Raw genomic sequence first — 16,330 nt, forward strand, 5'->3', positions numbered from 1 at the left:
AGTACTTTGCATTTGTCAATGTTATACTTTAGTTGTCACTTCTCAGTCCATCTGCCTAACTTTTCTAGATCCTGTTGCAGTAGCATACTGTCTTTACCATCATTAACAACCCTGCCAAACTTTGCAAACTTGGACATTGGCCTGATATACTAATATATACCTTCATCAATATCATTGATAAATACACAAAACAACAATGAGCCCAGCACTGAACCCTGGGGGACAAAATACATGGGATGCATATAAATTATCAGACAACACAGAAGCCTCTGGTAGATATAAACTAGTCTGTAATTGTCACAAAGGAGGCTAGGCAAGTGAAGGCAGATTACAAGAAATCTTTGGCAAAGGATGTAGAACAGCAAAGATTTCTGTATTTATGTAAACTGTACAAGGAAGAGGATGAATCAGATTACACCTGATATCGATGGTTTAACTGTTGATGATTCTGCTCAAGTAGCTGACAAACCGAATGAGCATTTTGCATGTACCGTCACACAAGGAATTCTGTAGGGAAGTGGGGGCCAGGAGTTCATCAGTATCTAACAGAGAGATAAATGATTTTGTATGAACCGAGAGAAAAGTGGAGGAGAAATTGTTTAAGTTAAACATAAGAAAGGCACCTGGGGGTGGATGGGATCTATCCAGTTACATTAAAGGAGGCAGCAAAGGAAGTAAGGAAACCCTTAGCCAGTGCTGGCCTCAAATTTGTAGGGCCCTGTTTGTTATTTCCTTACCTCCAGAAGTTAAAAACAACACAGATATCACTGAAAATGAGTATAACATAGAAATTACATTTTTAAGTAATGTTCTATGTTCGATATAAGATGGTATATGCTCTACTTCTAGCAATTTTCAAGTGACTCGCTCAAGTGCTCTTCGAGTGACGATAATATGCATAACTAGACAGTGGTAGGCTTGTTGGTAGAAATGTGGAAAGACACTGAGGATATTATTAATTAGACCATTTGAGTGCATGGGCCTATTCAAGTTGAACATGCTTGTGGGTGGCCCTGCCCTTAACCATAATTATGAGAGCATTCTGGAATTCAGAGGAGGTTCCCATGGACTGGAGATGTAGAAACATATCCACAATTCACAAAAGGGAACAAAATAAGACACGAGTAATTACAGACATGTTACTTTAACTTCCGTTCCTGGGAAAATAATAGTCACTGGTTAAAGAAGCATTGCAGGATCATCTAGACAAGACTGAAGTTAGAGTTCAGACACAGTATGCTTTTGTTAAGGGAAAGTCTTGCCTGGCCAATTTGTTTAGATACTACAATGTTGTCACAAAGGAACTGGATGCAAAAAAAAAAAAAAAATTGATATCATAAACTTGGGTTTCATTAAAGCTTTTGATACTGTTGCACATGAAAGACTGCTATACAAATTGGAGAAGTAAGATATAAAAGGAAAGTTACTTCTATGGATAAAGGGATGGTTGAGTGGGAGAAAACAGAGGGTAGTAATCAAGGGATGCTGCTCTTCTTGGACTAATGTTATTAGTGGAGTCACCCATGGTTCAGTGTTGGGCCAATTGATGTTTTCTATAATTATCAATGATACTGATGAAGGTATATCAGGCTAAATATCCAAGTTTGCACACGATACAAAGGTTGGCAGGATTGTTAATGATCTTCTTCACAGACACACGAAGGAGAAGATCCCACTCTGATATGACACTACACAGAGTTCAGAATTTATGGGGATTGCAGAGATAGGTATTCCCCATGGATGTGGCTTTCAGAAGTGCTGGTCATGTTTGGCACAGGTTTCCATTAAAATAATTATGTAATTATGTACCAGGTACATAATGAGTTGCTGCCGCTCTACTCTGAGACTGATAGTGTCAGTGATAATGTCACAGCGGCAGCCGTTAAAAACGTCTTTACTGCAGGAAATCATTACATGTAAAGTTACCATTTCGCGTACATGTTCATGAAGATATGTTGTATTATAATTCCAATATCGAATTATTTTAGGAAATTGTCTTTTCACCCAACCCCCATTTCCTTTTCGATAATGAGCAGTAAATTGCGCAAGCGTTATATCTTTTAATGTTTCTTTCATATTTCTTTCATAAGACTCACTATCAACTTGTTGTTGATCCGATTCAGCTTTTCATTTATGTAATTTCTGACGCTCATGTGACCATACCATTGGCATGTATTCAATCGCTCTTGAAGACACAAACATTGGGTATTGTAATAAATACCAAGATGACTCTTGTGGGGGTCATCTCTATAGAATTCAATACATCTACACTTAATGCCCATGTTAGATCAGTTATATCCATATCAGGATATTCTTCTTGTAGCTCTATAATTTTCCTTTGCAGGTTGCTTATTCTCTTATTAGTTTTATTCACATATTCAACTACATATGCTGCACATGAATATTCTTCTATAAATTGTAAATCCGAATTAGAATTGAGCACTCCTAAAATCCAAGGATTGTAATTATTCATAAATTGCTCTTCTATCTTGCATTTAAGAAATACACGTGGTCATTTGATACCAGCCCTCAAAATATTTAGATATTTTTCTTCTGATTGGCATTGATTTGATTTAAAGAATTCTTTGAAAGTAACATGATTATCCAATTCTAACGAGTCATGCATTTTACGATATTTTTTGCGATAAGCTAATCTTCAATTGTCATTTGTGGCCATCGGTATAAATATACAAATTTGCAACATTGGCAAAAAGGTGCTTCAAATCGACATTCATTTTGGTCTGCATTATTATTTTTATAACAGGTAAAAGTATGTTTATGTTGCTATAAATTTGAATAATCTGAAGCTTTCTCTATAGAAGATAATGCATCTATCATTTAGATTGCTTCTTTCATCTCACCTTATTTTTCTTATAATGGTGCAGAGGATGCATTGTTCATCCATAATAATATATGTGCATGTGAACTTCCTCAATGTTGAAATTCAATGCGTTTAAAGAAATTCACAACATATTTCCCAAAAGGACTAGGTTTTCGATTTTAAAATTTTGAGTATACTCTCAACAATTTTATTAAAGTATATGTCACACGTTACAGGGTCTTCATTTATTAATGTAGCTCTTTCCGGGTAAGGTAGATTCATAACTTCTTTAGTTGTAATTTCTCATTTAAATCTAAATTTGTATAATATACATAGTAATACGGGCCATGTTGATTCACATGCACTCAACATCAAGGACATTGTAGGTTTTTCTAATTGATGAATCCTGGTAAGCACATCTCATTTACGTTGACTCCAATAATATGCTGAATTGGGAATTGATTTTAGAAATGCCAAGTTAGAATCTAATGACTTATTTATAAATTCTTCTGATTCCAATATAGAATGAGAAATGTTAGCTGTTCTTCCTACTGATTTAAATGCAATTTGCAAATTTTCTGCAGTACACATTCACATAATTTTCATTGCCATATATAGCAAATGTTGGGGAGTTACTCCACGATGATCAGATCTACGAATTTCACTCGATGCCATCATAAAGGGAGTAATTTTCAATCCATTTTTAAATTTTCGTGCATGTCCCAAATATATATCTGGAAAAGAAAGTTCTTCTGAATGTATATCAAATATGAAACTTGTTGGAGATAATTTCTGAGCCGGTGCTATACATAAATATTTATCTTCAGACCATAATAATGTTTGTTATGGAATTATCAATAGTTCATCATTATTTCTGACAGGTTCCACAATTTCATCTGAATGTTCCTGTTCACTATCATCATTTGTTCCCAAGAAATCTTCACTCACTTTTATACAAAGATGAAATACCATAACCATATACAAATACCATAACCACATTTTCACTATTTTCTTCTGCACACATCCTTATAGATATGATGATTATGTATCAGTCTTCATTTTATATGTACATTAATGGCATAATTGTCATTAATTCTCTAGGTAATTGATGAACCATCGTATTTACGTTAACTGGTATATTTATTACTTGTCCAATGATCCCATATTGACCATGTTCATAATGTAAACAACGAATTTGCATAAAGGATAATCGTGGTGATATCAAACACTCAGTTACAACGTCCAGTGGAGGTAAATCAGCAGGATATGTTGGATATATAAATTCATTTGACGTGGCCATAGTTGGTATCCACCCCTCTTTTAATGAAGTATGACATGTATTACACATCATGAAAGTACTCACTTCTTGTAAATGAAATTCATTTTGAAGTACCATATTTCCCCATATATAAGACACACCTTTTTTCGAAAAATTTGGCATCTAAAAACTGGGTGCATCTTATACAGTGGGTGTAGATTTTTTTTTTTAATTGCATTTCCCGCTTTTTTGCACTTGTTGTCTTTGCGCTCATTGTTTCGCGCTTGTTACCGGTATATTAGGTTACGTTTTGCCACGTTCAGCCCAGAAATGGCTCAGAAAAGATTTTTGTACAGTGCTGAATTCAAGTTAAAAGTGATCCAGTTTGCAAAAGTGAATGGAAATTGTGCTGCTAAACGTAAGTTTGGTCCTCCTCCAACTGAGAAAACAATCCGAGACTGGCTACGGGAAGAAGAAACCCTACTAAAAACGCCACGGCAGAAGAAGACCATTAGAGGCAAGTCAGCAAAATGGCCTGATTTAGACAGGAAATTGAAGATATGGATTGAAGAGCAAAGGGCAATTGGAATTCCTGTGTCCACAAAGATGGTTCAGCATGAGGCAAGAAGAATTGCTGATGAAAAAGAAGTTACTGATTTCAAAGGAGGACACAATTGGTGCTTCAGGTTCATGAAATGGAATGGACTAAGCATGCGTACATGCACCACACTTGCCCAAAAGATGCCTGAAAGCTATGAGCAGAAGGACCTTGAATTTCATCGTTTTGTCATTCAATGTGGGAAGCCACATCAGTTTGAGTTGGGACAGATTGCAAATATAGACAAAGTCCCCCTTCAATTTTATGTCCCAAGTAACAGAACTGTTGATAAGAAGGGGGTGAAAACTGTAACTGTGAAGACAAGTGGACATGAAAAGAGCCATTATAATTGTTCTAGCTTGTTGTGCCGACTTGTAAGCTGCCTCCTATGCTGATTTTCAAACGCAAAACAATGCCAAAAGAAGACATTCCTCGAGGAGTGATTGTCCACGTTCATGAGAAGAGCTGGATGGATCAGGATTGAATGAAGATCTGGTTTGAGAAAGTTTGGAGTAGGAAACCAGGTAGGCTCTTACGCAAACCTGCCCTATTGGTGCTTGATCAGTTCAGGGCACACATAACAAAAAATACAAAGAAGATTGCTGCAGAGCAAAAAACAAAACTTGCTGTCATACCTGGAGGCTTGACATCCCAGCTCCAACCACTTGATGTCAACATTAACAAACCCTTCAAAGCTGCCATGAGAGATGAATGGAACCAATGGATGAAGTCTTCTGGGGACAATTTGACACCAGCAGGAAGAGTGAAGAAACCAACTATAGGAGAAGTTTGTACCTGGGTGAAAAGATCCTGGGATAATATCAAGATTGAGATCGTTGTCAAGTCATTTAATAAGTGTGGCATTTCAAATGCCATAGATGGAACTGAGGACGAGGCAATATATGAAGACAGTGATTCATCATCAGACACAGATGAGGACAAGCTAATGGATGGGAGTTTTGACAGTGATGAGGAGTTGTATGAATTTTATGATGAGTAAAACTTGAGTTCAATAACTTTATGTAATACATTTTTTTTTTTTTTTTTTTTCAAATTTCGGGCCCCAAAATTAAGGTGCGTTCTTATCCATGGGGAAATACGGTAATTCATATGAAGTTGTTGGAAATGGTTTCAAATCTAATTGAAACCATAAACGATCACAAACATTACAACTAAATCCAAATGGGTTTTTGTACACTAGTTTTTCAAACTCACTGTCAGCTCATGTAGACACTATAGGGATATAGTCAGGAATCTCATTATTTCTAATTTTGCTTTTTTAATTTCTAATTTTGCTTTTTTTCATGCACAATATTCCTTCATTCGTTTTGCTGGAGTTTTAGATTCCTAATAAGTATCGAGCATAGTAGAACTCTGTGGTTGACAAGTATCAGACATAGAACTCTGTGGTTGAATTTATGATTTTGGAATAGTTTGAATTTCTAATTTCCTTTTCTTCCATTCACAATATTCCTTCATTATTTCAGCTCTAGTTTTTTTGGGTGCAGTTTGAGAACTCCCAGGCATAACAAAACACTTGTTGAATTTCATCTGAATTCACATTTCTTTCCAACTTCCCTTTCTTTCTTTCACAATACTCCTTTGAATGCTGGGCTGTAGATTTTGGCACAGTCACTTGCATATTAATCATTATGCTGATATAACATAGCGCGTCACTCCTCAATTGTACTTGTGTCACTGCACTTGTTGCGTACAATTGAGTTTTCTTGGGCACACGCATAGTACTTGTTGCATCACTGCATGCAACAAGTACAATGCATGCGTGTTGGGTTTTGTGACGATTTCTAGGTAACATAACAGTTTTTTCCAAATAACACTGGTAAAAACGTTTTTAATGTAAAAAATCTTCAGATCATAGCATTCTCACAGATTTTGAGGACCTTGCTAACCCTTCTAATCCTTTCAGTTAAGAAGCGTGAAATTTTCCCAAATGCCCAACTGAAACTTATCCTCCATATTCTCCATTCCATTGCTGTCCAGTGGAATGGAGAATAAGGAAAAGAAGTGTCAATGATTTGGTATCATCTGTTCTGGTTCTTTTTGGGTTGGTGTTATTACTTTCATCTGATCAATTAGGTATGGGCCTTGTTGGAACCCCAGAAGAAAAAGATGAATTAAAATTACTCATAAGAGTAAAATAAAAATTTCTGATGCCTTAAGTACCTCACCCACCAAGCAACCCTATGTGAGGTCGCCCATTCACAAAGTAAAAGGTACTGCGTACACAAGTGGGACACCAAGTTCACTTAGAACATCATACACACATTTCCATTGACTTGACCATGTCTCAGGACCAAAGGGAAGTGACTAAATGGAATACTGTTGACAAAGTGGTGTATTATGGATGGGCCCACACCCATCCCCTATCCAAGTTTCCCCAGTTTGCAATACATGGCTGCACATGCTGGTCCTAGTGATGTAACCATGGAACCAAGGTATGGGCATTGGATTCCAGTGATGCTGATGAAGAAAATACAGCAGCATCACTGGGAGGCCTCCTCATCACATACATATGTCCATGTTGAAGAGTCTGCTAAAGAAAAAGACCATAAAAGTGGAACTCAAAATACAGTTTCTTCACCATAATAATGCTTTTGTTTGTATAAGCATTTTATGGTGCATAAGCATCTCAGGCTATAATGTGCAAAGTCAAAAGGTACAGAATAGAAGAATAAAATAGTATAATTAATTAAAATATTATTATAAAAGAGAGTATGAAATAAAACAGTAATAAAGCATTCTAGATAAAATTATATAAATTAATATGTTGTAGAAACTTAGATATCTGACAAATTGTCATCATCCAATAAAATCTGTCTAAGCGTATAGGGCTCAGACAGATGGCTAAAACACAAGCAATGATCATTATTAAAATATGCACATTCAGTTAAAATATCGTGTAGTGTTAAAATTGTGTCACAATTTCAACACACAGGACAATTATTTGCCCTCAGCAAACAGCCATGTGTCAAGTGACAATGTCCTATGTGGTGTCGAGATAGAACAACTTCCTCTTTACAGTTCCTGCACAGACTATACTGCCAATACTCAATTACAGGCTTAACCTCATAACTTGTTTGCAGCCTGCCCATTCCATGAGTCACCATGCCATAAGTCACCTTTCCCTTTGGTCCTGAGAGGGTCAAGACTTAATGGAAATGTGTGTATGATGCTCTAAGCTAACTTGGCATCCCGCTTACATACAGAGTAACTGTTACTTTGTGAATGGAGTCCTCACATCCATGACCAATCCATCATTCAGGGAAAGTTCGATTTAGATATTGTATCACCAGATGGTATAATGTGAAGGAGTTCCGTCATTCTGAAAGTACATACCAATCCTTGTAGCCAAGGGAACATCCTCTAATAGTAGTGGAAGTTTGTTTTGCAGAAATTCTAGGTAAATGGGCCCTGTAAGACGATTTTGTAACACAAGAGGCCAAGTAAACTGATCATCAATGATACCACACCACACATTTACAGGGAAGTGATGTTGAAAATTTATTTCTACAGTGGCTTGTGGATTTTCGTCTGACCACCTATGTTGTTGATACCGTCACGGATGAAGGTAGCTTCATCACCAAACAGTATTAATGGAATTAATCAGAGATTAGCATTTACCACCAACAAAATTCCAAGTGTCTCCTGGTTGAAGGTGATGCACCTGCTGTATGTGAAATGGATACAAGCCGTGCTTGTGTAATTTTCACCATACTCTTGTCTGTGGAACATCGATACACATAGCAATTCTTCATGTGCTAATTTTTTTTTTTTTTTTTTTTTTTATGAAAATCCCAAACACGAAAGGTATCAAAACCTATAGTACTTAGTACCGTGCATGGGTTGAAGGAGAAGTATGGGGGGAGGGGGATGCCGGAAACTTTGTGCTAATAGTAAGACTACATTCTACCAACTGAAGAATGTGTTCTATTTTATCCACATTTTATTCATTTGCACGTTCAAAAGAAATATGAGTGCTGGGAACTGTACAAGTCTCATGCAGTTTGGTGTAAACGCTCTTGAATCTGGTATTCCGCAGTTAGGAAACCATCAACGGTATTCTCTACAAGCAGCAGTAACACTTCCACCACAAAAACCATAAACAAACACATCGGCATATTCAGCATGTGTGAAGGTGTGCGGCATTCTTAACAGCACTTCTAACACCAAACAGCATCAAGTTATAACTGCATCTTGGTTACATCTGATTCAGGGAGCTGTGCGTGCCAGTTTCAAACAGCTGAATCTCCATATCCATTGAGAATTAGACACGTTTATATAAACTTTCTTACTCAGAATAATCGATGCTATAACCTCCCAAAATATTTACTATTTCTCCTGAATCACCCTGTATATAAAACATTTTTGTTGGTGGCTGGTTTGTATTTAATCCAAGGCTAGCTCAACTGCATGCAGCTCTGCAGTGAATATGCTGCATTCAAGAGAGATCTGCTCAGATATTGTAGTGTCTAGGAAGACAACTGCAAACCCACAGCTATTTATGACTTCAAACCATCTGTGTAGACTAGCAGAAAGTCAGAATGTTCAGATCAGTGAGCTGAAAAGAGCTGTGGGTAGACAGCAAATGGAGTACTGTCCTTTCTCCAGTTGTTAAGAGAGAAGTCGCAAGGTGGAACTCGTGCCAGGGTGGACAGGGTTGCCGTGGTGATGGGCAGCATTGTCTACTGTAATGTCCAAATCTGAGTAGCCATTAGATACGGATCCTGCATAGATGATTGGCAGTCTGACAAGCCTTGTATAGATTTTCCCAACATGATTCAAAAATGGGTGTCCACATGGGATGATCTGGCAGGAATTTCAATTTGAAAGCATACTGTAGAGACAACTGCTTCTGACAAAGCAATAACGAAGGTTCATTTTCTTCGACATAAAGACGCTGAACAGGAGACATTCAAAATTCTCCAGTAGCAATAGGGATCGCTTTATGATGGATGGGATTGAGCCATCGCAGTATGCCGAGTCTAGCAGGTGAGTATACTTGAGCCCCGTAATCGAATTTGGAATGCACAAATACATAATAGAGGCACAATAAAGTGCATTGGTCAGTACCCCAGGAATTAGAAGAAACTAAAACTAGGATATTCTGATCTTGTGCACTTCATATGTAGTTGATGAATGTTTGTAGGTAGGTCAACTTTTTATCAAACACAACCCCAAAAATCTTGTCTAAGGAACTACTGGAATAGCATTCTGTCCAAGTCTCAATTCAGGTTGTCTTTTGTGAGAACCTGAACCTATTATTCACTGCCCACGAGTTCAGATGATCAAAGGCACATTGCAGTTGTCTCTCCATAACCCTCATGTTGCAAGATTGATAAAATATGCTAAAATCATCAACACAGAGGGTACAGCTTACAGTTGAAGTAAGATGTTCTACAATGGAATTCACTTTGAAGGCAAAAGCATAACACTTAAAACTGATCCCTGGGCTACTCTCTCTCCTCTTGGCAAAAGGGCCAAGAGCAGGTAGATCCCACACAAACTTGGAACCAAGAATTCGATAAAAAGTTTTTAATAAAGGTTAGGAGATTACCTCTAAGACCGATGGTCTTTTAAAATTCCAAATCTCCAAGTTGTGTCATACGCTTTTCCATGTCAAAGAAAACAGACACTGGGTGCTCTCTTTTAAAAAGGCATCTTGAATGGATGTTTCAAGCCTAATTAAATGGTCTAAAATGGACCTATTCCTTCAAAAGCTGCACTGCACTCTGGAGAGGAGCCCATTTGACTCCAAATACCATAATAATCGGGTGTTGATCATTCACTCCAGAATTTTGCACAAACAGCTAGTCAGAGTAATAGGATAGTAGTTTGTCACAATTCTGGGTTCTTTTCCTGGATTAGGAAAGTCAAACATAATTGCCTTATGCCAGTCATCTGGAAACTGCTCTTCTAGAAAGATTCTATTATACAAAGAGAGCAGTTGGTCCATGGATTTTGCTGATAGGAGTTTGATCATATCATAATCGAGATCTGGTCAAGCAGCACTTGCTCTGGTTACAATTAGACCTGTTTTTAACTCTTCTAGGGTAAATGCCCCATTATAAGGGTGAGAATTTTTCAATGCGAAGTTAATCAATCAGCTGCTTTCCGTGTTTGTCTTTCAGGACCAGGAATTCTGGCCAGTATGAAGCTGTTAATGAGATGGTAGAAAATGACTCCCCCAAAAACGTTGGCTATTGTAGTTGGTTCTGCAATAACGCATCTATTATGTTAGCTTTAGTGTTGGTCAACTGGGGGAGGGAGAGAGAGAGAGAGAGAGATCAATGGCAGAGAACATATGGGTAAGCATGTGGAAAAAGATATTAGTTCCCACATTAAGAAGGAAAAGGTCATTGTCCATGAGCATATGCTCTATGACACGTCCCCTTCCATTAATGTCAGCACTATCTCACAGGGTGTTATGTCCATTGAAATTGCCCAGGAGTAAGACAGGAGTAGGCAGCTGCACAACGAGATCACCAAGGTCTCTCTGGGCCCTCTCAAGGTCTCTCTATCAGCCCCAGGTGGCAAATAAACTGAACAGACTGTCAGTAAAAACCCTGCCATAAAGCAAACTGCTACCACTTTATGTTGGTGGAGGGTGGAATATGTTAAAATTGGGTATGGTTGCCCAGAAGAACAGCAACAGCTCCATGAGCAGGTCCATTCCCAGTTCTGTCCTTATGAATGATAGTAGTATTATGAAAGGAAGGGTTTTCATTTGCCTTCATGTATGCGTTCTTTAAGCAAAAACAAATTGGCTCATTCTTTTCCAGGAGGGTCTTAATGTCTTCATTGTTTGCTGGAATTCATAACAGTTCCACTGTAGCAATTTAGCCATTATTTTCACTTGGTGGGTCCATCATGCAGCTTCCAAGGTGCTGAGGGCTTACTTTTCTCAGTCTTCAATTTATCTCTTTTGGGGAAGTATGGATGCTCAGCAAAGCACTCCAAGATTGATTCATCTTGTACCTCCTCCTCAATATTCATATTTCCTTGGGAACTATGGGTTACTGCAACCTTCTTGGTCTTTTCTCTAGCAATTACTTTTGTTACTTGTGGAGCATTAGGTGGTACTGATATGGGAGTGGCAGCCATTTGATCTTTCTGTGCGGGTTGTTGTGAGCTTAAGAGGTAACATGCAATGTGAGTGAATGACCATTTTGGAGGAACGGTCATTTCCCTCTGAGTTCTGATGGAACATCTCCCTACTACCTTCTGGGCATAGGTGAGTTTGTTGATATTTAAAGGTTTCACTGCTTTTCTTGCCTCCTGATAAGGTATATTCAGCTCTGCCTTAAGTTGAATTTCCTTTTCTTCATTCCACCTTTGGCATGCTCATGAGTAAGCTGGGTATTGGTTGTCTGTTAATGCAAGTGGACTTTGCAGCTGAACATGCCATTGTTTTGTGGCCCTTTGTAGCACATCGAGCACATGCAAGGGCTCCACAATGCACCATTTGCAAGTGTCAATATTTCTGGCACTTGAAGCACCTTATAGGATCTGGAATATATGGACACACTACACAATTAATATAGCCAGCTTTGTTTCATTGGGTGACATTGGTGAATTAAATACCAGGATGATGTTTCTGGTTTGAACGAGTTTCCCATCCCTACATGCAAAAATTCTTTTAACAGCAGCCACTCACTTGGTTTTAATTCAGAGCAGATTTCCTCTTCGAGGAGGTCTGACTCTGAAATTATAACTCTCGATGAATTGAGTGTTCTATGTGGTGTTACGGCAATCATTCCTCTGAGTGATGTTACTAGGGGTAGCTCCACATAATCCCTGTCATTTTTGATTTCAAATAAGAGGTCCCTAAATCGAAGCCTCTTAACTTATTTATGGGAACCTGCTAATCCCTCTAAACCTTTCTGTATAAAAAAGGCAACATTTTCCCAATAGGATTTTCACTGTTGGAATGCATGATTAAAAATCTTGGGATAGGTTCTGATGGTATTTCAGTTCTGGGTCTCTTTGCAGCATTAGCTTTATATGTGTCTCTCTGTCCACATTTGCAGATAGAGACCGACTTGGGACCCTCAAAGAAATAAGTTTATCAGAATTCATGATGTTTTTTATATTGTTCAGCGTCCGGGCTCCACACCAACCATGGGGCCCAAACGGGATACCCACTACCTAGCAAGCAATAAATGCACTTGGGAATAGGATGCCAAGGCTACCCAGTCACCATATCTGTACTGCTGCCAGCCTGAATCCTGTCCCTCATACCATGAGGGTAGGACCATAGCATTGCCACTGTTGACCTACAAAGGTGAACCCACTAGCCGATTGATCCTAGCCAATTCTTCCATAACCACCTACCTGTCTTGTTGAAGCAGAGGTTAAAGTGGTGTGTTGAATCTGGGCCCCTCAACCACCAGATCCCCTTTCTGAATTTCTATGAGTCGCAGTGCGTGTCAAACATGCTGGCTACATTCATGTGCTCATGTCAAGGGGCAATAATGATGCAACAATATATTTGCCACTAATTGCATAGAGTTTCCTGATCAAACACAAAATTGATTAAGCCAAACAACACTCATATACATCTGATGCGGACTCATGAGACTTTGTCATCTAGACTGTAAAAAAAATAATCGTGAAAAGACATTAATTTGATAATAATCAAATAAATAGGATAGCTCAGTTTTTTGGCAACTTCGAAATCGGCTGTTCTGAAGTGCTTCCAAGAGTGGGAAAATTGTTAGGCTAAGTGTATCACTTCAAGAACCAATTTAAAAGGAGCCAACCTTCATAACGTCATACTAGTCTGGATACTATTTCAACAGATCTTGTGCACCTGACTGCTTAGTGACGTGTAAGCTCCCCCTTCATATTCTATTGTTTTAAAGATAATCAAATAATTCATACAAATAAAATGAGCAACACTCACCTCACGTGTGATAAAGTTGGGTACCTTCCTATCAAGGACAGGAGAACTTGCATGGAATTTTTTATTATTACTCACTGGATTAGCCAAATCATAAGACAAACGAAATAATAAAGGCGTAATTATATCTCGTACATTTTTCTATAAAAAAAAACCCAGAAAATTTGTGTTTTTACCATAAAGTAACTAGTGAAAACAAAACACTTCAACACTACTAATTGTTATTTAAATTTGCATACAAAATACAAAGAAGCTTTATTTTATTTGTCATTTCATGTGTATGCATTATTCACAGACAAGGATATAAACAAGTAAATTTCAAAAAAATAAAATAAAAATTTATAAATACTGATTGCAGGAATTTATGGAGACTTTAAAAGAAATTACTACAGGTTGAGTATCCTCAATACGAAATTCCAAAAACCAAAAAAAAAAAAAAAACTTTTTGAAAAATACTTCAAAGTTCTGTAAACTGCAAGCCCTGGCAGGAAAGAGCTGTGACGTGGTGTGCTAACATCAGTAAAGCACAATTATCATCAACCCAAGGTGGTCTATGTCTGTTACTCACTGTTTGTTTAGTTTATTCTCTGCTCTGTGGTGCAAAGATATTGTTGAAAATGTCAAAAAAAACCTGATACCCCAGTTAACAGTGATAAGAAGAAGGGGTGGCATTTAAGTTTATCTATATAGAACAGAAAGAATTTGTTGAATGAACTGGGCAGCAGTGTAAGTTGAGATGTCCAGAAGAGTCTGGTGTTGGAACAACCATCATCTATGACTTGAAGAAAGAGAATAATAAACTGTTCAAGTTCTATGCTAAGAGTGATAACAGAAGTTAATGAAAAATAGAAAAACACTGCATAAAGCTACTAAAAATGAAGGTCTCGATTTGTTTTGAAAGAGTGGATCCATCAGCGCTGCAGTGAACACGTCACTTACCAGTCAGCTGATCATGGAATTAGCAAAGACCTATCATAAAGAACTGAAAATTGAAGTGAACTGTGAATATTCAACTGGTCTGTTACAAAAATTCCAGAAAAGAAACAGCATTACATTTTTAAAGATTTGTGGTGATAAAGCATCTGTGGATCATGAGGCAGCAGAGAAATTCATTGACAAGTTTGCCAGGATAATCGCTGATGAAAATCTGATGGCAGAACAAGTCTTTAATGCTGAAGAAACATTATTTTCGCATTACTGCCCCAGGAAGACACTAACTACAGCTGATGAGACAGCCCCATTCCAATTATCGTCCCATTGCAATTACTTCTACTCTTTCTAAAGTAATGGAGAAATCAATTAAATGCCAACTCTTAAACTATCTAGAGACTTTCCATCTGATCAATGATCACCAGTATGGATTCCATCAGTGTTGACCCACTGGTGATATTCTAGCTTATGCTACCCATCTATGGGCAAATTCAATGGAAATGTTTGGTGAAACTCAAGCAGTTGCCCTTAACATTTCAAAGGCTTTTGATCGTGTTTAGCATAATGTCTTCTAAATAAGCTTCCATTGTATGGTTTGCCTCCGGGTTTTTGTAATTGTATATCCAGTTTTTTTCTCTGACTTCTAACTTCTCCACTAATTCTGGTGTTCCCTAAGGTTTAGTTCTTTATCCCGCTCTTTTTGTCTTGTACATTAATGACCTCCTTTCATTGACTGGAAATCCTCTCCATAGTTTTGCTGATGATAGTAATTACATTCCACTTTTCAGTTAGAGAAACCTTACCCTGATCAAACAGCTTCAACAACTTCTTGAATATCCACTACCAATTCCTTAAATGCTGATCTCCAAGTAATCCCCCAGTGGAGCAAAGATAACTTAGTCGATTTCAATCCCTCTAAAACTTAGTTCTGTTTTATATATCTCAAAAAAGGATTCTTCTGATCCTATGCTTATCTTTGATGACACTCAGATTTCTAGGCAAGATGGCATATCTCTTTTGGGATTATTATCCTGATTTCTAATCTCTCTCGGCATAAGCACATTACAAATATTGCTCCCCCTGCATCTAAAAAAGTGGGGTTTCTCTTTTGCTCTCGGCGCTACTTTTCTTCCGAGCAGCTGTTCACTCTGCACAAATCACAAATCCACCCTACCATGGAATGCTGTTCCCAGATCTGGGGAGGTGCCCCCAAAACCTCTCTCAGACTTCTAGCTTCCATTCAGAAGCAGGCAGTTAGGTTAATTAATGACTCATCTCTAACAAAGTCTCTCCACTCCGTCTTATAGACGTTCTGTTTCTGGTGCATACCTTTTCTCTAGGTACTTTCATGGGCACTGTTCTTCTGAACTGGCTTCTATAATTCCTGCTCTCTATTTCAAAGCAGTCTGAACACGTGCCATTACCACTCAACTTTTACTGTCCAACTTCAAACTTACAGAGTCAACTTTTGTTCTTCCTCATTTATTCATTCAATTTCTATTTTCTGGAAAAACCTTCCCTCATACTTATTTCCTGATGACTGCAATCTACAGAAGTTCAAGTGTAATGTCAACAAATATCTTCTTTCATCATCTCAGCCTCCTACCCATGCACAATACTAAATACTTTTGGTTATAATACCTCTCGTGTTTGGGGTTTTCATAAAAAAAAAAAAAAAAAACTCTGAAGGCACTGTTTTTGCATATGTAAGAAGTTCAGGCATCATTTTTTTTTCTCAAAATTATTAGCTTCTTCATCATCATCATTGAACATAGTCGCAGGCCAAAGGTTGTGCCAGATATG

General features: G+C 37.8%; 1 protein-coding gene across 2 annotated transcripts in view; it reads right to left on the reverse strand.

The window, feature by feature from the left end:
- The window catches only part of LOC150091195 (integrin alpha-9-like), a 688,379-nt gene that overhangs the window by 165,713 nt on the left and 506,336 nt on the right, over positions 1-16,330 (reverse strand). For both annotated transcript variants that reach the window (XM_090374615.1, XM_090374611.1), the window contains exon 17: positions 13,601-13,738. In XM_090374615.1, the coding sequence (XP_090230741.1) occupies positions 13,601-13,738 (138 nt within the window). The remainder of the gene's footprint in view (positions 1-13,600; positions 13,739-16,330) is intronic.

This window comes from Mastigoproctus giganteus, chromosome 1 (assembly GCF_048544385.1).
Source record: "Mastigoproctus giganteus isolate SK-2022 chromosome 1, ASM4854438v1, whole genome shotgun sequence".
NCBI lineage: Eukaryota > Metazoa > Arthropoda > Arachnida > Uropygi > Thelyphonidae > Mastigoproctus > Mastigoproctus giganteus.